Genomic DNA, 26,261 nt, shown 5'->3' with positions numbered 1-26,261 from the left:
ACCCAATCTAATTTTCAATGATTTGTATATACATTACCAACTTTTTTATTATGAAAAAATTTTATGCATTCACTATTTGAAGAACAATACACTGAATACCTGTTTGATATTGTTCCCTAGATTCACCAGTTTTAACATTTTGCCTCATTTATGCACGTGTTCTCCCTCTCGCTTTATATAGATAGGTAGGAAGATATATAGATAGATGATAGATACAGATATTGATACATAGATATCTCCCCCAACATTTGAGAGCTACTTGCAGACTTTGACTTTTCATTGCTAAATACTTCAGCGTGCATCTCCAAAAACATTCTCCTACATAACTCACTACAACTCACTGCACTCTAGAAATTCAACATTGATAGAACACTAGTACTTGAGATACAACCTCTTTTTAATCCATTTGTTCCCATTGAATTTTGCCAACTGTTCCTTTATAGTTGTTTTCTTTTTCTCATCTAAGAATTACTCAGGAAACATGCCTTGCATTTAATTGTCAGTTTTTATAAAAAGTATCCTCCAATCTAATCAGTTCATCAGCGTCTTTGTGCCTTTTATGTCTTTGTATTTCTGTATGTCTAGGTCCCTTGGGGCCCACGCACACTTTAAGTCCAAGTGCCAGATTACTAAGTAGCTAGATAAGCAGAATCTTACCACTGTTATGTAAAATCTCTTCTAAGAATACACCCTCTGGGGGCAGGTTTTTGAATTCAATGAATAATTCATAAGATTTAATCACAGTAAACCACTTGAGAAAAAAATAGTTTTTGTCTTCTAATAGAATGTTACCATGGGCATTCAATTTCCTTGATCACTGATTTGCTGCTGACCTATTCGGTTCTCATTTAGAGGTTTTAAAGATGAATCTGAGCAGACCATAATAATTTGAAATATTCAAGGAAGGTCTAAAAAATGGAGCAGTTTATCTCCTACTTACTAGAAAAGTAAGCTCCTTTGAATATTATGTACACTTTGTATAGTGATACAGAAATCAAAAAAATTATATCAGCCAATAATTTAATACATCTCAATGAAGCATTCTTCTTTATTCCCTTGAGTTAGATTCTAAAAAAAAAAAAAAAAAGTCTAAAGAAACACATTCTAAAGAAAAATTCTCTTTACAATGATTCCAAATAAGACTTCTTGTATTGGCGGCAAAATCTAAATAAACTGAAGGAGGTTGCATTTAACTTGTTGCTACAGTATTTTCATTTTAAATCCAAAAATACAATGCTGTTAGATTACTGACTTGTATAATGCATCCAGTGGGCAGTCTGACATTGAGCAGCACTAAATGATGCTAAATATAATGAAATATGACCATTGTGCAAGTGATAATCAACACCTTACTGTTCAGTACATAAAAGATAACTAATAGTAAGGTTGGCATGTCTTACTGTTTGTCATTTAAATGTTTCTGAATCAAGACTACTAATTAGAAAGGTAAGATTGATGAAAAGCACTAACTATACAATAAATTCTGTTATCACAGATTTCATAGAGATAAATCCAGGATGACCATAGGGGAGCACAGAGATGCCAATAAATCATCAAGAAAGAAATGCCCTTTTTACCAACAGGGTTTGTGATATTTGAAAGTTACTGCTGAAAGATCCCAAAAGTTTATCAACTTTTTTTTTTAAATATTTTATTTATTTATCTTTAGAGGGGAAGGAAAGGAGAGAGGAAGAGAAACTTCAATGTATGGTTGCTTCTCCTGCATACCCTGCTGGGAACTGGCCCCTGCCGGGAACTGGCCTGCAACCCAGGTATGTGCCCTGACTGGGAATCGAACCGCGATCGTCTGGTTCGCAGGCCCGTGCTCAATCCACTGAGCTACGCCAGCCAGGGCAGTTTATCAACTTTTATCTAGATGTTTAAGAGATCGGGATTGTCTGGGTATGTTTAACTCAGGCAATCACCTCTTCTCTCCAAAAGCTGACTCCCGGTTGTGCTGAGGTCAATAGCTGACAGATTCTCTCTCCAGTACTTTAAATTGACCCCTTCTAATGATATAAAAATGCAAATGATTAAAGAAAAGAAGGAAAAGTGTAAGTAACAAAATTTCATTTACGTGCTGTTCTTTATGAATATCGCGGGGCCATAGAAGCCTGCTCCAATTCTTTCTACCTGAACAGGGAGAATGTAGCATGTGTTGGGTTGGCTAAAAAGTCCATTTAGTTTATTCCATAACAATAAAAGACGCATTTTTCATTTTCAACAACAACTTTATTGATTAAGATATTTGAATATGTCGGCTATCTCCCACGTGGTATAACATCGATTGTTCCCAATTAATGTCTCGATTTGATCTCTATCAACTTCAACTAATGCACCCAAAGCTGGAACATTGTTCAGCGAGAAATCTCCAGCACGAAACTTCACAAACCACTTCCGACATGTTCGATCAGTCACAGCACCTTCTCCATACACTGCACAAATCTTTTCTTGCATTTTGGTTGCGTTTTTACCTTTCATGAAATAATAAAGCATAACACTCTGAAAATGTTGCATATTTTTCCATCTTCAATATTAAATGGCTACACAAAACCTCACTAATTTTGATGTTTTTTTAAATGTGCACTGATGTGACAGCTGTCACAATACAATCTAATGAAATTGTTTTGAATGAAGTTAAAGACAACTAAGCTCTACTAGAGCCATCTCACAGAGAAAAGCAAATGAACAATGAACTTTTTGACCAACCCACATCACAAAAGAGGCACAGATCAGTATCTCAAAAGGAGCTCTAACTCGCTGCCTTTGTTCCTTCAGCAGCACTCTGTTCCTTTATCGCTACACTGGTGTGTCTGTGGGAGGTTTGGCCAAAACTGCAACAATTATTCCAGCCCTTCCTTTGTTACAACAAGATGATTGCAAGACCTTCCCAATGACTTCATGGATTTTACATACTCTCTTCCAGGTTCATTTCTTAATACACCACTGCAGGCAGGTTATCATTTTTTTAAAGCCTGCACCAATGCCACAATACTGGTAGGGAAAAGCCAAAATTGCTTAGACTGAGTATTTCCAAAATTTGTCCCAAATCCTTCAGGGTATTTTTATCTCCAAGAATTCCCCAAATGACTTTTGCAGAAATAGTTAGTTTACTTGTTATCCTCCAAACAGGCCTTTTCTATTTCCCACCTCCACACTGTTCTCACACTGTTCCACCCAACCAGAACACCCTATCCTACAACTCGGTCTAGTCAAATCTTATCCTTTGACCTACTGGAAATTCCATAGTTCTCTAAACTTTCTCCACCCTAAGCTACCTCTCATTCCCTTAAGAAACTTTTGATGTGGTCTGCAAGTTTTTAGTTTTTTTAAAAATATCAACAATTTTAACATGGTTAAACTTTCATAATATAATGTCTTTCGACTGTAATCTCCTTGAAGATAGAAAGCCCATCCTACTCTTTCCCACATTTCCACCATGTCCAACAGTTGGCTGATTATAGCAGGTACTCAGTAAATATTTGCTAATTTGACTCTGCCCTTATTTAATGAATAAACTGTGGGAAATGGAAGGAGACCAGATTGCAAAGCACAAACCATGACCTTCCTCCTTAGATCCACATTCCATACAAAACCGGTCAAATTTGGTGCTGTCTCTAAATATAGACTGACAATCTTTTCTGTTGGTATGGATTTAAAACTTCCATTCTATTATAGGTTTTCTATTTAACCATATGCCTTATGTTCTTTTCTTTCTCCTTTCTTATTCTCTCTTGTTATCCCATATTCCCCATCTATTAGTTTAGTAAACATATTCTTAATTGTCTTATAGAGATTAATTAGCCATTACATTATGTATCCTTGACTTTTCAAAGTCTAATGTTAGTGGATACTCTTGCCTTCTTCAGTGCAAAGTCTTGAAGTCTTTAGCTCCATTTACCTCCCATAACAAATTGTATTTTCCAAAAACGTTTCTGTAATTTTTTTTATTCTGCATGCTCTTCCAGTATCTTGCTATTCCCCTAGCAAAAGGAGGAGTCTTTCGCCTTCCTCTGCAATGGGATGACCAGCGTGGCTGGCTGAATAAAAAATGCAGCAGATGCAGTGCTGCAAATCAGTAAGGGTTCAGGAATCAGTAAGCCCAGAGGCAAAGCGATACCAAATGCTGGACTTCTCAGAGTGTTCCATCTCTCCTAGACCTTCACTGCTCTGTGAGTTGTTCTATACCTTCACACAGTGGGCTTGGTTTACGTAGCACGGTTTTCACTGGCTGGAAGGACTGAGATGAGCATACAGAGAAAGAAGTGACCATAGAGGTGTAGGATAAAGTCACATTATGAAGAATGTTTGTTTCACGTTGAGGAATTTGGGCTCCATCCTACAGGTCAAGAAGAACCCTTGAAGAGGTGTGACCTGTAGAGAAACAATTCTGATTTACCGAAGGGAAATGACCATCGTAGTAATGCAGAAGAGGGATGAAGAGGCCTTACCACACAGAAACAAGGAGGCTGTCTGAGAGGTGTTAAGGGAATATATTATTCAAGACATGATTGCTGACTGAATGTAGAAGATGCAAAAGATGACTCCTGAGTTTATGGGGGTTCATTTACGAAACCTGGAACTATATGAGGAGGAAAAACTTGAAGATAAATATAATGTGTTTTCTTTTGGATATGTTGGTTCTGATATGCCTATGGGGTATGTAGATAGAGAACTCATTTAAGGACTATACAAAGAAAAGGGAACCAGAAACTATGTCAATAAGAAACAATCAGAGAATGAGAAAATAGAGGCAAGACTCCAATGAAGTAAGAAGAGTTTCAAGCAATATTCAAGAATGTTCAGTCCTACAGAGGAAATACTGGGTTGGCCAAAAAGTTCGTTAATTTTTTTCCATTCGATAACTCTAGTAGTGCTTAGTTTTTCAAAACAATTTTGTTAGATTGCATTGTGACAGCTGTCATGTCAGGGTGTATTTAAAAAATCTTATCCAAACTGGTGACTTTTTGTGCAGACATTTTAATACTGAAGATGGAAGAAAATATGCAACATTTCTGGCATATTATGCTCCAGCATTTCAAGAAAGAAAAAAATGCAACTGAAATGCAAGAAAAGATTTGTGCAGTATGTGGAGAAGGTGCTGTGGCTGATTGAACATGTCAAAAGTGGTTTGTGAAGTTTCTCAATACTACTGACATTTTGGCGAAATAATTCTTGGCTGTCCTATGCATTGGAAGATGTTTAGCAGTACCCCTGACCCCTACCCACTGGAAGCCAATAGCAGGAGATAGACATACTCAAAATATCCAACTCAATAAAGTTATTGGTGAAAATGAAAAGTGTATTTTTTATTTTATGGAAAAAACGAAGTGGACTTTTTGGCCAACCCAATAAGTAAGATGAAGACTGAAAAAAGTCTTTTCAGTTAATTTGCTTTGAATTGGGCAACTGGATCAACACTGTTATTGTGGCTTCCAAAAATAAGTAGCGACTAGAGAAAACAGTGCAAATGGCTGGAGATAAATGCGCTAACCTATGAAAATTGGACAATGGAAGTGACTTTTGAAGTCACTGGTCAGTGACTAGACACTGAGTTGGGAAATAATTTAAATCCCACAGGTGCTAGAGATTTAAATTATTTAAATAATTTAAATCCCTCAGTGCTAGACACTGAGTTGGGAAATAATTTAAATCCCACAGGTCTTCCCGAATGGGAAAGATTCCTAGCCAGATGATGTAAACTCTGACACAAAATATTCAATATCTCAGAAACAACACAGAAATCAGCAATTCCAACAAAACAAGAACCTATCTCAACCACACCTCCAACCTCCACCTTGCCCTACAATTCCCTCAGGCTACAAAAAATGTAGAGAATATAAAATATCCAGGCCTTGGACTATAGAACTGATTGGAAAACAAACTGATCCAAGTTAAAGTGTGAAGAAAATCAAGTGATACCATTTTTCACAGCACGCACAGCACAGACCTCCAGCATGAGCAAGATGAAAAGTAACATCCCAGTAACAATGCATACACACTGTGACAAAAGTATTAATAAAAGAATAAATGTACAAATTGGAACACAGCATGCAAACTACAAAGAACATGACCAAAAACACCTCACACAAAAGTAATAAATTTCTATAAACTACTTCTTAAGGAACTTGATGAAAATTTAAATATAATAAGCACGAGCTCAAAAACAAGATGATTTAACAAAAAGGAATTTGTAAGATCATCAAACTATAAAAAATGAGCGAACAACATTACTACATAATGAATTAGAAACAGCAGGAAACAGAAGTGGCAAGGCTGAAAAAAAAATTTACGCCCACTTGCTTAGGTGACATCAAATGTGAATTTGAATCAAGTCAAAGGAATGCAGAGTGCTGGGAATTGCCAGCATTTGAATAAATGTAGAATATTTTTCTTATGAAAAGTTACTTTGAAATAGAAATAGGTGTTTGGAACTAAAATAATAATGTATTCTGTGGATTACAATGGATACAGAAGTAAAACGTAAGAGAAGGAAGAACAAGATCAGAGAAATGAAAGTTTTAACGTTCTTAAAATGTGAAGGGGCATACTTTTGGTGGACAAATCCTTAGGGTGGGTGGCTTCCATTATGCTCTACTCCTGGTGTTCACATCCTTGTGTGATCCCAGCCCTGAGTGTGACATGCCTCTGACCAATAGTATATGGCAATGGATGTATGTGATTTTGTGTGATAGCGTGATTGCATCATGAAAGAGGTCAGTGGTCATTTGCTGGAATCTCATTCCCGGCTGCTGGTTGTGAGGAAGTGAGTGGCCATGCTGGAGAACCCCATGTGGTAAGAAACTGCTGATGCCCTATAGTTTTAGAGGGGCAGCCTCTGACCAACAGCTGGTAAAAAAACAAAAACAAAAACCCTCAAACAAACAAACAAACAAACAAAAAAACCAGAGGCTTTTAGTCCTACTTGCAAGAACTAAATGCTGCAAAGAACCACATAAGTGGGCAAGGGCACCTCTTCCCAGTTTGGCCTGCAGATGAGAACCCTGTCCTGGCCGACACCTCAATTACAGTCTGAGCAGGGTGTCCAACCTGTGGCCCGAGGACCACACGCAGCCCAGGATGGCTGTGAATGAGGCCCAACACAAAATCGTAAATTTACTTAAAACGTTATGAGACATTTCTGGGATTATGTGTTGTGATATATGCAATGTGTGGCCCAAGACAACTCTTCTTCCAGTGTGGTGCAGAGATGCCAAAAGGTTGGACAGACCTAAGCAAAGGATGGGCAGGCTGTGCCTGAACTCCTGCCCCACAGACGCAGGGAGAGAAAACATGTGTGTTTCTGTACGCTTCGACTGTGGTTGCCATGCAGTGACAAAAAGTGAATATTGATAGAATGTTTAGGTTTAAATTTATCATCTTGTGTGTTTTGTTTGTCCTATATGTACTTTATTTCCCTATTCCTCTTTTTCTGCATTCATTTGGATTGATATTATCTTATGTTCCATTTTATCTTTTTTGACTTGTTAAAAATCTTTATTTGCTTATTTTCTCATCTTAGAGTCTGCTTTAGAGTTCAAAACTATACATCTTTATCACAGTCTAAATTTGTTATATTATAATGCTTCAAGTGTAGTATGACAACTTTGTAATAGTACACTTCCATTTCTCCCTGCCAACCTTTGCATTCTTGTCATTTATGTCATTTTACATGTTATAAACCTCACACTAATTTTTTGTTTAAACAGTAAAATATCAAAGAAATTTAAAGAAAAAAATAAAATCATGTATTTACCCAGGCGGTTACCATTTCAGTGCTTCTTTGTATGCCTGATAATTTCTGACTACAGGCCAGGCACTTTGAATTTTGTGTTGTGACTACTAGATCTATTTATATCCCTATAAATATTTCTGAGCTTTGTTCTGGGATACATTTAAGTTACTTAGAAACAGTCTGATCCTTCAGCCTCTTGCTTTTAAGATTTGTCTGTCTGCTCTACCACACACTACCATTCTGCGTTCTCTACCCAATTCCTGGTCAGTCTTGAAACTTTCCATTCGAGCTAGTGGGAAATGCCAGCCTCTACTCCACTCAGGTAGGTCAGTCTTGGTCTCTCAGGTATTCAAGTTTCCTCACATGTAGCACCAACCAGGGCACGGACACTTGAAAGGGGCCCTCGGAGGGTTTCCGGAGCTCTCTGTGCACCCGTCCCTTCTTTAGGAACCTGTTCTGTTGTCTTATCTCCTCAGACGCACATAACTCTATTTCCTCACTCCGGTTCTTTCAATAGGCTCTGGCCAGACTCCCCTGCCTTAACACGAGACGGGAACGCTCTGGAAGCAATCAGGGCGGGCAATGCCAGGGCTCATCTCATTTGTTTCCCACCTCTTAGGAATCATTGTACCTCTTTGCCTGATATCCCATGTCTTGAAAACCACCATTTCATAGGTGTCTCTTTGTAGGTTGTTTCAGTCAGGAGGATAATATGGTTCCTTGGCCTTAGGTGGGAACATAAGTCTTGATTTATTTCTAATGAAAAATAAAGGCTGACTCAGAGTTGAACCAAAGGTACACAATGGCCCAGCCAGGAGCCCATAAAATTACTCTCAAGAAGGAAGACTATGACCCTAATCAAGCAACTGACAACACAGGTTCGACTTAATTTTAGAATACTAGCAAATAGGGATTGCAATGTCCCTCAGGTTCCGGTCTTTCCCAACGAATGTGCCCACTGCTATTGTTGCACGCTTCTCTTACTATTCTGCTTGGTGCCTGTGTGTGTAGTGCAGATAATGCACCTCTGAAGTTCCCAGGTCTTCAGAGCTGAAGCACTTGAACAGCCCCATCTCCATCTGGACTGATTTGGACAGGATCTTCAATCTCAAGTCTCAGCTTAGCATCCTACCGAGATAAGGCTTTTCTGAAGGATTTGAATACACAGAGTCTTGCAGAAGTCAGTCCTGCTTGAATTCAGTTGGTAGGGTATTAACACAGGTATAATTCATATTTCTAATTTGAACATTTCACCTGAAATATCATATGCTGTGCCTAAATGTGACATTGTTATGTTACAGAATTACATGCTTATGATTTTGTAAATTAAGATTTTGTAATAAAAGGGGGTGTTATTTGTGCCAGATCCTGTATTTGTCATGGAGGGGGGAGGAGTATGAATCTGGGGCCAATGAGTAGACTGCGGTGGATTGCAGATGGCCACAAACTATTTGATACTACTTCTATCAGGAGGTAGGGTCATGACCCTTCTTGAACGTAGGTGGGCAGACAACTATAAAACAGGTCACAACTTCGACGAACAGAATACAGCAAAAATGAAGCTGTGCTAGTTTCTGGCTTTATTCCCCCAAAAGACCCCTAGTCCTATAAAAGTGGCACCTTCCACCTCTCCTCTCTTGGAACTGTCTTTCAGAATGGCTGCTCTGGAAAAAGCCAAAAGCCACACAGCAAGTCCAACGTCCCTGAAATTTCCATAAAGAAGTGTCATCACCCCTCGCCGTTCCAGTCATTTCAGTGCAGACACCAGTCTGCGCGGGAAGGAGCATCTTGGCTCTTACAGCTCCGGCACATACCATGTAAGGAACAGAGGCCTGTGCACATGGCCCCAGTCATTCCAGATGCTTCTGCAACTCCAGTTGAGGCACCACACAGATCATCTACCTGAGCCCTGACTAGATTCCTCATGTATGAAACTATGAGATATAACGGCTTTTATAAATAACAAATGGGAAAAACAGAGATCACTTTGGATGTTCCTATGACAGATACAGACGCAACAGAGATGCCAAGTTGATATGGTATCTGGGTGTACGATTGTGAAGTTCATTGAAGAGGTCCAGAGTGAAGATATAAATTTGGGAGACAGCTCCTCATTCTGTTCTACTTACTTTTCCTTTTTTTCATGGTACTTTTTGCCTCTGACATTTTCTAGACAATTTATTTATTATGTCTAAGGACTACTGTCTGTCTTCCCTCAATACAATGTAAACTCCACACAGACAAGGATTTTTGTTTTATTCAGCATATCCCCTGCCTGCAAAACAGTGACTGGCATAAAGAGACACTGAAATATTTGTTAAGTAAATGAACCAAGTTAAAAATGTTATTAAGGCCACTTTACTGATGAAACTACTTTGAGAGTGAGTATACTAAAGACAGGTTTGAGAATGGGCATTTCAACACTTAGAGGTTAAAAAGATTTAAAAAACCAGCAAAGGAGATCGAGAGGATACAGCCACTAAGAAAGAAGGATGATAAGAGATGATGCTCTGGAAGCAAAGTAGACAGTGTTTCAGGAAGGGGAGGTGACCGTGTATGTCACCCATGCTGGTGGATAGGGTAACGTGAGTACCGAGCACCAACTACTTGATTAGTCCCTGTAGAAAGTTCTCCAAAAGTTTAAAATAATGTTTTAGAAGAAACAGATTTTAAAATAATGAATTTTGCTGTCAACTGAATAAATGGTTAAGGGGGATAGGATGCCACGGTTTGTTGTTGATATATTATACAATGATTTGTATGCTAAATAGGAATAATCTCATGGGGAGGGAAAACCCTAGTAACACTGAGAGAGTAGGGGCAACTGAGTCGGTAAAAAGGGGTGAAGTCCAGTTCATAAAAGAGTGGATTAGCCCTAGATAAGAATAACAACATAATTTATCTACACTTAGCAAGAAGGAAAGTATAGTACATGGGTATGGATTGCAGGTAGAGTGGAAGAAATTCCCTTCTGTTTGCTTCTGTTTTCTCAGTAAAACAGGACAAGATCATCAGCTAAGAAGGAAGACAAAGGAGATGTAAAACAGCCCCTTAGCACTGTGTTTGAAAACACTTGGCACATGCCTCATTTGGATTTACATTGTGCTGTCATTACTGATGGACTGTCTCTCCACTGAACCTTCACATCACTTAAGGTAGGGAAAGTAGTTTTTAGTTTTACACTACTAGCATGTAACAAAATGCCCTGCCAGCAACTGTTTGGTGACTCACCGACACAGAATAAATGAATGGCATAGACTCCTCTAAGGTACTAGAGCAAAGCCAAAAGTTGGAAAACAGCAATAAAGAAATACTATCAAGGACCTATTTGATAAACATTTAAATTGCAAATACCAAGAAACTGAACCCATTAAACTTCAATTTATTGTGAAATTTAAAAACTATAGATAGAACAAAACCATTTTTTAACATAATGAAATAAGATGTCAATATTAAAAATTAATACACAGAATTTTAAGTTAATCTAGAACACTCATTACACTGATCCCAGGCATTCAACATTTCATTACAAAATGTCAAGGATCAGCTCCAAAAAACCAACATCTTCCAAATATATCTTCCACACTAAAAACAGCAGGAGAACTCTTACACCATGGCCATATTTTATAGGGACACCATGTGTAAGAATAAGGAAACCTGAAGAAACTTAGATCAAGTGGGGTATAATAGAATGTGCTTCTGACATTTAGCATCCTCTTATCATGTAAGACTTTATAGTAACCAATACAGAGCAACAGTGACGATTTGTCTAAAATTAACGTTCATGCAAATCCCAAACTACTATATACATTGTGTTACTTAGAACTGTTAGTGTTTGATATCTTCAACAGGAAAACACGACTTGCCTCCCCACACAACCATATCAAAATTACAACTAAAATATACAACCACCATCAAGTGGAAGTCTTACAATTACGTAAAGAAACCACGTCCAACCAGACTGGTAAGAGGGGCGGAGATGCAGAACAGGTTGGTCCCACAACCATGTGTGGTGGATAAAAATTTGGGAGGGATATCTCAGGAGCAAGGAGTCCCAGCCCCACACCAGGCCCCCCAGCACAGTGCTCCAGTACCAGGAATACAAGTCCCCACAACTGGCCATCAAGACCAGCAGGGATTGAGTGGAGCCCCAAGAAACTTCTGGAGTCCCAAGTTGTTCCCCTTAAAAAGCCAGTTGTAGGGACTTACTCAGACTCACTCCCTCTGAGCTCCAGCACCAGGGCAGCAGCTTGCAAGGTACCAGCAGCATACAGAGAGGAACTGAAGTGTCTGGCATCAAGGCAAGAGCTGGCAGACAGTTTTCTCCCAGACAGAAAGGCGAGCAGAAGCCACTGTCCCTTTTCTGAGCCCTCCCCTCACAGAGACACAGAGCCAGCAGGCGGGTGCCATATCTGAGACTCCACCAACCTGGCTAACACTGTTTGCCCTGCCCTGGAGATCCCCAAGACTGCATTCCACCCAACTCATGGGCCCACCCAAACTGTTAACTGTGACTTTCCCATATGAATGGCTGGTCTTGTCTCCTACCTCACATCTTCCTAAATCCTTTCAAACAAGAAGCAGTTAAGTGGCCCCATGGCTGACACTGGCAGCAGCCAGCCTGGATTCACAGCCTCACTTTACCTGGGGATCTCCAAGCCCAGCACAAGTAGCAGCCATCTCAGGTTGCTTTACAGCTCATATAGGGTGGCCCCAGGCAGAAAACAGGTGGAAGCTAGCTTGGGCCTGTATCACCCAGGAAACCCCAGAGCCTGCAAACCCAGTGGACAGCTGCAGACCATGCTGGAGCACCAACACCCAGCTCCAGGAGAGCTAATCCTCCACAGACAGTGGAGGTTGGTGGTCAGTGGCCAGTCAGTCCTTACAGCTGACCGGCCTGGGTAAATCACCCCCACTGACCTTCCAGCAGCAATCAAGGCTCAACTACAAGAGGAGGGTATACTCAGCCCATCCAAAGGGCACACCTCGAGTACCCACCTTTGGTGATAAAGGAGGCTGTGTCACTGGACCCTACAGGGCACTGACTACATTAGGCCATGCCACCAGGACACAAAGCCAAAGCAGCTCTACCTCATACATAGAAACAAACAGGGAGGCTACCAAGATGAGGAGACAAAGAAACATGGCCCAAATGAAAGAACAGATCAAGACTCCAGAAAACAAAGTGGAGATAAGCAATCTATCAGATACAGAGTTGAAAACACTGGTTATTAGGATGCTCAAGGAACTCGGTGGGTACTTCAACAGCATAAAAATGATCCAATTTGAAATGAAGAAGACACTAAGTGGAATGAAAAACAATTTACAGGGAAACAACAGTGAAGTGGATGAAGCTGAGAAACAAATCAATGATTTGGAACATAAGGAAGAAAAACATATCCAATTAGTATAGCAAGAAGAAAAAAGAATCCAAACAATCAAGGACAGTGTAAAAAGCCTCTGGGACAACTTCAAGCCATCCAACACCCACATCATAGGGGTGCCAGAAGGAGGAGAGAAAACGCAAGAAATTGGAAATCTATTTGAAAGAATAATGAGAGAAAACTTCCCTAATTTGGTGAAAGACATAGACATGCAAGACAGGAAGCACAGAGAGACCCAAACAGGATGGATGCAAAGAGGCCCACTCCAAGACACACCATAATTAAAATGCCAAAGGTTAAAGATAAAGAAACACTCTTAAAAGCAGCAAGAGAAAAGAAGTTAGTTAACTACAGTGGAGTTCCCATAAAAATGTCAGCTGATTGCTCAGAAGAAACTTTGAAGGATAGAAGGGATTGGCAAGAAATATCTGAGGTCATGAAAAGCAGGGACCTATAGCCAAGGTTGCCCTACTCAGCAAAGCTATCATTTAGAATTGAAGGGCAGATAAAGAGCTTCCCAGACAAGAAAGAAACTAAAGGAGTTATCACCCAGGGGGGCTGAGTTAATTATCACCCAGCCCTTATTATATGAAATGTTGAAGGGACTTTTCAAGAAAAGATCAAAACTATGAATAATAAAATGACAATGAATACATATCTATCATCAGTTGAATCTAAAAAACAAACTAAGCAAACAAGAACAGAGACAGAACCATGGATATAGAAAGTGTTTTGATGGTTGCCAGATGGGAGAGAGTTGTAGGGCAACGGCTGCAGAGGTGAAAGGATTAAGAAGCACAAATAGGTAGTTACAGAATAGCCAGGGGGACATAAGGTACAGTCCAGGAAATGGAGTAGCCAAAGAACTTATATGCATGGCCCTTGGACTTGAACAATGGTATGGGGACTGCCTGAGAGAGTGGGGGATACTGGGTAGAAGCAGGCTAGGGGAGAAAAATTGGGACAACTGTAATACCATAATCAATAAAATATAATTTTAAAAAATCATATTTTAGAACAATTATTTTTAAAATCACTGAAATTCAAACACTATTTTAAAATCTAGAATTAAAAATAAATCATACACGTTATATATAGTCCATGTAATTCTTTTTTAAATTAATGTATTTTTAATTTTATTTCTTATTTTTAGAGAGAAAGGAAGGGAAGGAGAAAGAAAGGGAGAGAAACATTGATGTGAAAGAGAACCACCCATCAGTTGCCTCCCATACGCACCTCAACTGGAGACTGAACCTGCAACCCAGCGTGTGCCCTGACCAGGATCCGTTCCGGCGATCCTTCACTCCACGAAACAACACCCAACCAAATAAGCTACACCAGTCAGAGCCTTCATTCAATTCTTTATTACCTTGGAACATTCTTTTTCCTTTAATAAAAAGAATCGCAGTGATACATACATATACACACAATACTGGTAGAAGATTAAGAGATCTTCTATAAAATGCTATGAAACAAATTTCATGTATTATTACTGAATATGCCAACTCTTAATTTTAAAAATGCAAAAGAAGTCCATCAATAGACTCAACCTTGAAGCCAACCCATCTCTTTCTCAACCAATGATTTGTTATACTTCTTAGCTAATCCTTTGGAAAAGTCTTTCTATATATTCACTGATGAGTTCAGAACACCAAGGTGTGGGTACAGAACAGGAACGTGAGCAGGTCACCCAACACATCCGGTCTCAGTCCCAGTTACTGCAATGAAGTCCACAGGAGCAGGTGGGGGAGGGAACAACACAATCCAGTGATGCACAGTGTCAGAGATCCGGAGCAGGACTTTCCCCGTGACCCGAGGGTCAATGGTATAGGAGGTGCTATGGAAATAAAGCTGAAAAAAATCTGAAGAGGAAATAAAACTCGAAAGGTATGACTCAACATTTTTTACTTTTGGTAAAGTCAAATGGTTTCCACCACTGGGCAAACTGCAGTGCTTTCTTCCTCTGATCCTCAAAGCTTTCTCGGACCCCTTTCCTCCAAAGTCTTGGTTCTATATCCAGCATCCCACCAATGATTTCCTTTTAAAGAATGAGAAGAATACAAACACATATGTATAAATACTGAAAACAGGAATGAAACTATTTGCTTATTCTGCTACTAAATATAGCACTAAGTTGTTCTCCATGAAAATGTTCCAATTTTACATAAATATTAGTTTCAAGTTAAACATGTCTTGTTTTCATTTAGTTCTAACTATGTTCTAACTATGCAAACCTAGGGGTCCCAGCTGTGTCTCCTTGTGAAGCAGTTTGTCCATTTTGTTGTTCATTACCACATCTACCAGATAGCAGCCAAGTGGAGAAAGAGAAAGTGAATTTTAATTAAGTTACTCCTTATTAGCTGCTCCAGTGTGAAGAAAGAGTTAATCAATATCTAATAATTATTAATTTTGTTTTTCAACTGCAGTTGAATCTCAGATGAATGTTTGCTAGCCAGTATACTTATAAACCAATTTCTTCCACTGTTATCTTTTTCAGGAATCAAAAGCAAATTTTAATACAATCCATATAAATCAAGAATAAAAAGTATAAATCATCTTCATGTTAAAAGTCACACTCCCAATCCCTAAAAAATGATTTTATCTCCTCATTATTCTACATTATTTCCTTCATGATCCTCTTTCTATGCTATTAGCTACAGAAATTAATCAAATATGTGCTTTTGAGTATCCACGTACAAAAAGGTACAGGCCGACTATAATATTTATAGAGGCAGTCTAGGTAAACAACGGGATAAGGGTTGAATTCTGCATGTTCAATCCAGCTCTGTGGTGGTAAAATCTTGGACATAGTCTAAGATGTAGATTTTTCAACTCAACAGCCATACCAAGGGAACCTACTGCGTAGAGGGAGAGTGAAATACTGTCGGGGATACAAAGAAACTACCATACACATGAGCTCTCTGTCTTCAGAGAGCTCATAACAGAATGCGGAGTTGTGGTGAAAGCCAGAGTAATAATCCAACTATAAAAAGGAATGTCTTACAAAGTAGAATAGGCAAGAGCAAATTATAAGGAGACTAAAAAAAAAACATTCTATTTGTTAAATGTATCAGGAAAAGTTTCATGGAAATGGGAATCTCCATCACTGAGGCTGGGAAATAAAGAAGCCAACATTTTGCAGAAGACATCAGGAGAAATGAGGTAAATTTAGATTTAATGCAAGAGTTCCTTGGCATCAGCCCAAGTAAGCAACATAGTTTAAGAAAGCCTATCTTATAAACTGACCTAATGTTGCCTCTATAAAACATCAAGCTTTGTCTCACGTGTACCAGACAGGGTTCACTCGTGTTTGTTACTAACACAGTGTTAATGGAAACAGACAACTCCTTCCTGCTTTGCGAACAACTGCTGAGGCAGCAGAATCAAGGAATTCTCGGGCTCACAAGCCAATTCTTCAAAAGCAATTTTTGTGAAAAATCAGTGATGCAATGTTAACCAAGGAAGCTTTCATTTTAGTATTAAAACAGTATCATATTAACTACAAATATGCATAACAGTTGAGGGAAGACTATTTTCCAATTAAATTTACACAAGTAAATGATAATTTGCTTCATTTTCATTAGAATCAAGTTTAAAAAAAGTAAATCCACAGATATGTTCAATGACAAAATTCTGTCATCACTGAATAACAACAGGGCAATGAAAACAAATTTCTTCTAGTTAACTTTGGAAAAAAATATTCTGAAAATTTCTCAAACTAGTTTCTCTAATATACTTCAACAGTTCAAAGACACACGTGATTTGGGGCCCCTGATTAATCCTTTAAGGGCAACAGCATGAAGTCTGTAACCCCAACCTCTGGAGTTGAGATTCCTCTTGACATGTCCCTATTCATTGTAGATGATGGCCTTTTACAGGGGATGAAAGTGAGGAGGAAGAACAGGGAACCCTGGGAACTCATCAACTCTCCTCGATTTAGGAGACGACCTGAGCAGAAAGGCCGAGCTACACTAGTTTGAAAGGTCACTTCTAGAGCTCTTATTGCCTGGACGTCCTTTGAGTGCTCCAGTGGCTACATAATTGATTCCAGTCCCCAATACTACTTACACACTACCTACATGCTCAGTAGACACATGTAAGGGTTATGCCCCTAGAAGGCAGTCTGTAGTACTGAAAGGAGCCTACTGACCACCAAAAGATCTGCACTCTAGTATCTGGCCAGAAACTACACGTGAAATGAATTGTATAATTCTTGAACTACATGGTACTTAATTATAAATGAAGAGATGAGATCATTTGTTTTCTAGTTAAATTACAAGTACACGGTTACCCCTGGTTCTCTCATTTGTTAGCAAACAACATTGAGCAAATTATGTAACCTCTCTGCAGTTCAGTTTCTTCACCTGCAAAATAAAAGTAGTAACAATATCTACACAACAGAATTATTGTGAGAATTAAGTGAGTGCTTAGAATAACACCTGCATCAGTGTAAACCCTCAATAAATGCTGCTAAGTATCATTCTCAGCACAGGGCTGGCTGACTCCACTGTAGTCACCGCTGACACTCTAACAAATCTTTCATTCCAAAGTGACACTTCTGACTGTACCAAACATTCTGGGGTGATCATTAATACTTTGTAGGTTGTCCCTCTAAAACCTGGGTAGAATAGTACTGAACAACCTGGCTGTATCTTGTGACCAAAGTTTTGACTTCCCTTCAAAAGAAAAGGGAATGGCTAAACATTGAAATTTTATTAAATTTATGAATATACCTTTCCAAAGTAATGAGGAAATTTGTGTTGATCTTCGATGATATGGGCAAACCCTCCTTGGAGGCCAAAATCCACAGAGAAATATGGTAAGCCTTTGGGTACCTAAACAAACAGAAAAATGGCAATGTGAAATCAGAAAGGCTGGGGGAGTGGGCTGGGATGGGGGTAGAAGGAAGAAAACTGTACTTGAACAACAATTAAAATTTTAAAAAAATAGAAAAGAAAGCCATGCTTAGTCCCTCTTCTTGCTCTCTCGCACGGCAGTAATTCAGTATCCCTCAAGAAAAAGTATACAATGACTTTCCAAATCCCGGAGTGCTGACTCAATGACAGTCGACACTGAAGCAACGACCTAACTTTCATTTGGTAGCCTTCTGGCCAGACGGCTCTTCACAACATTCAACAATTATGATCAGAGCCAATTATTTCCCTGTCTTTGGGAAAAACAGAAAAGAAAGGTATATTTCGAAAATGTAACAGCAGAATAATTTTCTCTAGACTATACAAATAGAGAGTAAAAATAAGCTTTCTTGTATTTTTCTCACAATGCAGAATAGGAAGAGGGGCCTAGCCATATACATAAAGCTTTGTTTATAATACCACTGAGACTTTATTACTATTTATTTGTCAAAGATAAATTAAACGCAAACAATCATAATTTTTATTAACTAGGGAGATGGGCCTGGCAATACTTAGTTTACCAACCTCATTTCAAAGTACGTCCAGTATTAAAAACAGTTGACCCTTGAACAATTCAGCGGTTAAGGGTCCTGAGCCCACACAGTTGAAAATCCCCATGTATCTTGACTCCAGACGAACTTAACTACCCTCAGTACCCCTGGGGGGCTGGCCCCAGGACCGCCACGGATATTAACATCTAAAAATGCTCCAATCCCTCATTACGAAGTGGCACAGATCAATGCACACAGGCAGTCGGCCCTCTGCATCCATGGACTCCCAACCACAGACCAAAAACAATACAGTGATTTATTTTAAAACTTCTACATTAAGTGGACCAATGCAATTCAAATCTACATTGGTCAAGGGTCCTTACCTTCCCCTCCCTTTCCTTTCTCTCTCTTTCCACACACACACACAGTATTTTAAACTCTATCTTGATTGGAAAAGGCTGTAACTTATTTATTTATCAATTAAGTAAATCTTTGTGCATGCAAGTTTTCCCTCCAAGCTCCAATTCTGTCAGTAGAAATTATTCGAATGAGTCACATAATAGTATTATCTGTCCTTTCCAATCCCCTCACACCATCAGCATTTACTCTGACTCACATCTATGTATTCTGTATTTTGTCTTCCAGAAGGCATGACTTGAAGAGAGATGGGATAGTATTGTGGAACGAAATAACATAAAGCATTTAAAATTGGGGCTAATAAGGAGTTATGCATGTCATAGGAAAAATATAAGTAAAAACCAATCAGTCTATAAAATATGCAGAGAAATAGATTACTGTTTTATGACTTTGGTTTTTTTGCACCTTCATATTTTTAAAATATAAACATGTATGACCTAGATAATTAAGAAAAAATAAAGAGACAGGCTCTAATCACAGGCCCGATCCTTACAGCTGTGCAACTACAGGCAAGCTATTTGACATCTCTGAGTCTCATGAGAACTGTGAAGAGCTCAGAGGTTTGCTGTGAGAATCAGAACTAAAGTGCACATAAAGTACGAGGCCCAGTGTTTGGCCAGTCAAGATCTCCAAATATCACTTGTATTTCTGTCTCCCAAACACTACTGTCTTGTGCCAAACTGGTGGGGAAAAAAAAAGGACAGAGGGCTCCATGACAGTATCTCTGCTCTCTGTAGTAAATGCTCATGTGTGAAACACAAATCTGAATGGCTAAAACAGTATTACAGGAATACACCAACCAAAGGACAGCACCGGGAAGGAGAGATAACTTAAGGGAGCAATCTGAAATGACAGTGCCCTTGCCTTTTGTTTGTATTATACTGTGTTTGGCAGAATAATGACCTCCTAAAAATACACCAATAATCTAATCCATTATCTTGCCATGAATATGCTACTATACATGGCAAAAGGGACTTTGCAGATGCAATTAAGTTTTGAAATCCTGAAATGGGGATACTATTCTGGGTTATCCAGTGGGCCCAATATAATCACAAAGGTACTTACAAGAGAGAAAAAGGTGGGTGAGACTCAGAGAAAGATTGGAAGATCACACACCGCTGGGTTTAAAGATGAAGCCATAGAATGCAGATGACTTATAGAAGCTGGAAAAAGTCTACTCGAGAGGCTCCAGAAAGAATGCAGGCCTGCTGACCACCTTAATTTCAGGCCAGTGAAACTCATTTCGTATTTGTGACCTCCAGAATTATAAGATAATAAATCTGTGGTGTTTAAAACCCCGAGTGTGTGGCAATTTGTTACAGCAGCACCAGGAAACCAATACACACACCAAATGTCAACAGTCTAGGGCAAAACTGCCAAGATGCCACAACAGACTCTGAACTACTTCTACACGAAGAACAACTTCTACCACAACTTCTCCTCTGTGTTCTTGCTGCAAAAGGTACAAGCTATGGTTTTCCTGGTATCAAAATATATGCACATTTAGCACTTATCTCTTCTTGCCTAACCAGCCAGAGGGAAAGAAGTTAAAACCTTGACACCACTCTTGAAAAGGTACTGTGAGTTACCTGTTTTTTATAACCACCATAATTGAAAAAAAATATTTATGGTAGAAAAACAGTAATATTTTAACATTCTCCTTTTAATTAACATTCTAGATGTTACTCCTGACTTCATATAATTGTCTCTGAGTTTGAAGGTCTCTGGGTAAATCCAAAATTTTCTTGAGACTGACTTTCCTTAGTTTAAAAAAAATCAGTCTCTAAATGTGTTAGATGTTTTTTAAAAAATCAGCCCCTAAAGTGTTAGCTGTCTTTCACAAAATTAAACATAAAAATTACAACATTTAAAAGTTCAGAAAGAGGACTTCTGCCAAGATGGAGGCATAGGTGGAAACACTGTGCCTTCTCCCACAACCAAGTTTGAATACAACAAAGGTTTGGAGAACTAGGACACACCCAAAGACCAGAAAACGGAATTATACAGAAGTCCGACAACTACGAACCATTCAACGGGACGGTAAGAGAGGCGGAGCCAGCAGCGGAGCTGGGTTGGGCAGGACAGATCCCCCGACCTAGGCGCGCAGGCAGCCCGGAACCAGTCGGGGTGTGGGGCAGACTGACCGTGGTCGCACATTCGCGCACAGTGAGACGGACCACGCAGGCCCCAGGGGGCGAACCCAGTGGTGGAGGGCTGACGGCAGTGGCACACTCGCGTGCAGTGGAACGAAACGCATGGGCCTGGTGATGGTGGTGGCGCCGGTGGGGGCTGAGGCGGCAGACGGCAGACGGGAAGCCATTGTCCCTCTTTGACCCCGCCCCCACATACAACGTCACAACCCAGCGACTTAGTTGCCCTGCTCTAGTGAACACTTTAGGGCTCTGATCCTGCTACGGAACAGGCACGAACAGCCCGAAAGATGGCGCAAGAAGAACTCAAAGTCCCAGAGCCAATAACTCTCAGTGACTGAGAAATTGCCAGCCTCTCAGAAGCACAATTCAAGACACTATTTATCAGGATGCTCACAGAATTGGTAGATTATAGTCACAAATTAGAGGAACATATGAAGGCTAAAGTAATTGAAATGAAGGGAGATGTCCAGAAAACCAATAGTGATGGAAAGGAAACTGGGACTCAAATCAATAGAATGGACCAGAAGGAAGAACAAAACATCCAACCAGAAAGGAATGAAGAAATGAGAATTCAAAAAAATGAGGAGAGGCTTAGGAACCTCCAGGACATCTTTAAACGTTCCAACATCCGGATTATAGGGGTACCAGAAGGGGGAAAGAAACAGCCACGAGTGGAAAACTTATTTGAACAAATAATAAAGGAGAACTTCCCCAGTCTGGCAAAGGAAATAGACTTCCAGGAAATCCAGGAAGCTCAGAGAGTCCCAAAGAAGTTGGACCCAAGAAGGAACACACCAAGGCACATCATAATTACATTAGCCAAGACCAAAATGAAGGAGAGAATCCTAGAAGCAGCAAGGGATAAGGGGACAGTCACCTACAAAGGAGTACCCATCAGACTGTCAGCGGATTTCTCAAAAGAGACCTTACAGGCAAGAAGGGGCTGGAAAGAAGTATTCCAAGTCATGAAATCCAAAGACCTACAGCCAAGATTGCTTTATCCAGCAAAACTTTCATTTAGAATGGAAGGACAGATAAAGTGCTTCTCAGATAAGGTCAAGTTCAAGGAGTTCATCATCACCAAGCCCTTATTATGTGAAATGCTAAAGGGACTTATATAAGAAAAAGAAGATGAAAAATATGAACAGTGAAAGGACAGCAAACACACAGTTATTAACAACCACATCTAAAACAAAAGCAAACCAAGAGGACAGCTAGATCAGGAGTGGAACCATAGAAATGAAGAACACATGGAGGGTTAGAAACAGGGGGGTGGGAGGAGGAGGCACAGAAAATAACATAGACAGTAGGTAGAAAATAGATAGGGGGGAGGGTGAGAATAGTGGGGGAAATATAGAATCTAAAGAACTTGAGACACGTGGTTATAAACTAAGGGGGGGAGAATGGTGGGGGAGGGAGTGTGCGGGTGGAGGGGAATGAAGAGGGGGGAATAGAATAACTGTAATGGTATAATCAATAAAATATATTTTTAAAAAATAAAAAAATAAAAGTTCAGAAAGAACTCATATGAAATCTCAATAAAACAGCTATGTAAAAAACGACCACCTTTTGACAAGTTATTTAATATCATGTCAACTCCCCTACAATAAATATTCAGATCTGCTTCCCTTGTGTGTTTCCATAAACTTCAGACTACAGTGCAAAGACATCAAAAGACCCACAGAGAGCAAACAAAACAGGCATAAAAACAGAAGCTTATACTCACACAGCAAGGAAAACCATAAATCAACAAAGAATCAGAATGAATTACAAATACATGAATCTCTACTGAAAGCTAAGACTCTTCTTCAGGGAAAAAAACACCCCACCCACAGTAAGGAAGGTAAATCACTTCCTGAAACTGCCAAGGACCCAGCACTCTTAGAAGAAGGATAGTGAGACTTTTTTCAGAATAAAAATAACGTTAAAATAACTCAAGACTGTTCATTTCATGCTCAAAACACTTTTATAATTTAAAAACGATATTGGAAAGCTTATTAACCTAAGAAGTGACCTGCTTTGGAATTATTCTTATACTCAAGTTCTCTCCACAATTCCATCCACTAATTACTAATTACTAAGTCCTACAGCTAAAAAGGACCTTAACAAGTCACCTGGCTCATTCCCCATCCGCTGGGGCTCTCAGATGCAATGCTACCCAGTGACTTAACAAAGGCAACTGGTGCTATATTTGAAATACTTCAAAGCTGAATATACTACCAAGAATCTGTATCTGTTTCTTATTTTCCACATTGGTTAAGTTAAAATATTAGAACCCTGTGGGTTCTTAAGTATTTACCTAGATTTTTAAAAAACAAACTTATACTCGGTAGGTGGTTGTTTACCAGTAAGAAAACTGCATACATAATGCAAATGGAGAACATATTTTTTTCAAAATTTCTTCTTCAAAATATTTTTAACTGCCATTAAAATCATGTTCTAAAAGAATATTTAATGGCATTGGAAATTATGGTATGACAAGTGAAAAACAGGCACAAAAGCTGTATGTACATTACATACATTTTTCTACAGGCTTGTAAAACAGAAGTACATAGGACCTTTAGGAGGGTTTTTATGATTTGTTTTTAAATACATTATCTAGCTCAATTCACCAGAAATGGAAGAAAAAAGATGGTAGAGAATATTTTATCTTTGAGTTAAAACTATCTTCAATAATGCAGTGGAATTTGAGTCTTCTGACTGGGATATAATAAATGTAATGAGGAAACCTATCAGTCACCGGTAACAGGAGTCTAGCTTCCCGAAAGAAGAAATGGGAGAGAAATACTCTAGTGACAATTACTACTAGAACAGGGGTCAGCAAATTTAAAAAAGCTTATAGAACTTTCAATAAAATATTTGAGGGGGTAGGCTTCGCAGATCATACAGTCTCTGTCACAACTCTCTGTCTGCCCTTGCAGCGCAAAATCTGCCAAAGACAAAACATAAACAAATGGGTGCAGCTGTCTCCCAATAAAATTTCGTTTATGCAAGCAGGCAGTAGACTGGAATTAGCACCCAGGCTGGCGCTAAATCCTGCACAAAAATATAAGCTCCATCAAGTCAGGGTTCTTCTCTGTCTTGTTCCACTATGCAAGCACCTAAATAGTGCTGGGTAAATAGGAGACACTCAATAAACATTTGTAAACTAAATCACTTATTCAATAAAAAAACAAAATGAAAGTCACAATTCTACTTCTATTCCCTTTAATTTGTATTTCTAGAAAAGAGAAGTCATTTATTACAAAACAACTTATGTGAACCTTGTATCTAAAACTTGTTCTGTAAGTCAACATTGAACTAAGAAAAATGGTGAAAAAACTCCCCAACAGAATAATGAACCTGTAGTCTACTTTATTTTTTATTTAATCTTATTTCATTTAATACTGTCTACTTCTCAGGAACAAAAATGCACTTATATGTTATATGTGAGATCAATTAATTTTTGCAGTCTGTATATTTCTTTTTTAAATTACATTTTATTGATTATACTATTACAGTTGTCCCAGTTTTTCCCCCTTTACCCCCTCCGCCCAGCACCCCTACTCCCTCAGGCAATCCCCACACTGTTGTTCATGTCCATGGGTCACGAGTAGGTTTTTTAGCTACTCCATTTCCTATAATGTATTTTAGATCCCTATGGCTATTCTCTAACTACCTACTTATATTTATTTTAAAGGGATTTAACAGGAAACCTTGTGTAAGAAAAACAAACGAATGAAAAACAAGTTCCAAATTCAAAATAAAACCTCTAGGAAAATGTTTCTCATTGTAATTCTATTGACAAGAAAGCCTCTGTCACCACTCGCCCCACAGAGGCTGAGAAGCCCAGGAGCAGAACTCCCATGGCAGGGTCTGACGGCCATCACCGCCAGTTACAGGCACGACCACAGCAGAGGGCCAGGAGGTCCGGAATAAACATCCCGACAAGCATTGGAGCAAGTGTGCCTTCGCTAGATTAAGCAAAATGGAAAGAGTATCTTCTTTATTTGTAGAACCAGACAAATGTCTTTCTCAAATAAGATATGGAAATTAAAGAGGATCCTTAACTGTATTTCTAATATTAGGGGAAAAGAAGATACTTACAGCCTTTCTGATATTTTTGGAAGAGAGATCAATCAATTTCTTGTTCATAGACCACTCTTCATCAGACTCCATTATGGCTTTCTAAGAAACAGCCATTTGTTAATGAAAAATAACATATATGCAAATACAATGAGACAACTGAAAAATGAAATAACGTAGTAAACCAACTACAGGGTATATTATACATGGTAAGCGATTCTGAATGGATAGGCTTTAATTTCTATTATTTAAAATTAGAACTCCTTGATTTTTTAAAGTCTTACCCTTTAGCCAAGCTATATTTTTTCTCACTCTTAACTCTTGTACTGATGTTAACCTCAGCTCAACTTCATATGATAAAAAAATCCTTAATAATACAAAGCAATTTAATATTGCACATAAATTATGAATTTAAAAGTTTACAAATTCCTTACTCCATTCACAGAAATCTATTCAAAGAAATACACTTAGTTTTACAGCTCTTCTTCCTAGTATGAAAAGAGTAACTTATATGCTTTTTAGCAACCAAGTAGTTGAACTATTTCTGGCTATATAACACAGACATAAAAAAAATGCAGGGGAAAAACTATACGGATGGCATTATAAGACTTTCTAGGCTAGGCAATATGACTAATATTTATGGTGAGTAAATATTTAATAGAAAGGCCAGGGTGTTAAGCACAAAATAATCTCATTTTTGTGCTTAATCTCATACTGCATTTTTGTACAGTATCATTATTAACAAAGCCAATTTTAATGATGAAATTAACATTCAAATAATGACAATTAAAATGCATCAGATATACTGTTTCCCAATTAAAAGGCATGAGTCACTTGCGTTGACACTACAATGTGCCCATTCCACATAAAATTGAAGCTGAATCCAAAAAATGTATTTTAATGATCATATGTTGTACTCTATACCTCAATGCCTATATTCACAATTACCTAAGACTATACTGAGGAAGAACCAAAAAACTCCACTGAAGACCAGTATAATAATCTCTTTCTCAACTGACTCAAATGACTTTTTTAACATAGGGTTGGCATGGATTTGGGGATTATCTGGCTTATCCTCCTATACAGTAATAGCATAATTCTTT

General features: G+C 38.7%; 1 protein-coding gene across 4 annotated transcripts in view; it reads right to left on the bottom strand.

Moving 5' to 3' along the window:
* Positions 1–15,007: 15,007 nt before the first annotated feature.
* The window catches only part of CWF19L2 (CWF19 like cell cycle control factor 2), a 110,588-nt gene continuing 99,334 nt past the window's right edge, over positions 15,008–26,261 (bottom strand). For all 4 annotated transcript variants that reach the window (XM_037047727.1, XM_037047729.1, XM_037047726.1 and 1 more), the window contains exons 16-18: positions 25,180–25,260; positions 17,853–17,954; positions 15,008–15,157 (exon numbers count right to left, since the gene is read on the bottom strand). In XM_037047727.1, the coding sequence (XP_036903622.1) occupies positions 15,014–15,157; positions 17,853–17,954; positions 25,180–25,260 (327 nt within the window). In that variant the 3' untranslated portion in view covers positions 15,008–15,013. The remainder of the gene's footprint in view (positions 15,158–17,852; positions 17,955–25,179; positions 25,261–26,261) is intronic.

The sequence above is a fragment of the Sturnira hondurensis genome, unplaced genomic scaffold (genome assembly GCF_014824575.4).
Source record: "Sturnira hondurensis isolate 20B ecotype Veracruz unplaced genomic scaffold, ASM1482457v3 Scaffold0006213, whole genome shotgun sequence".
Taxonomy (NCBI): domain Eukaryota; kingdom Metazoa; phylum Chordata; class Mammalia; order Chiroptera; family Phyllostomidae; genus Sturnira; species Sturnira hondurensis.
This window is presented reverse-complemented; position numbering and strand designations above follow the sequence as displayed.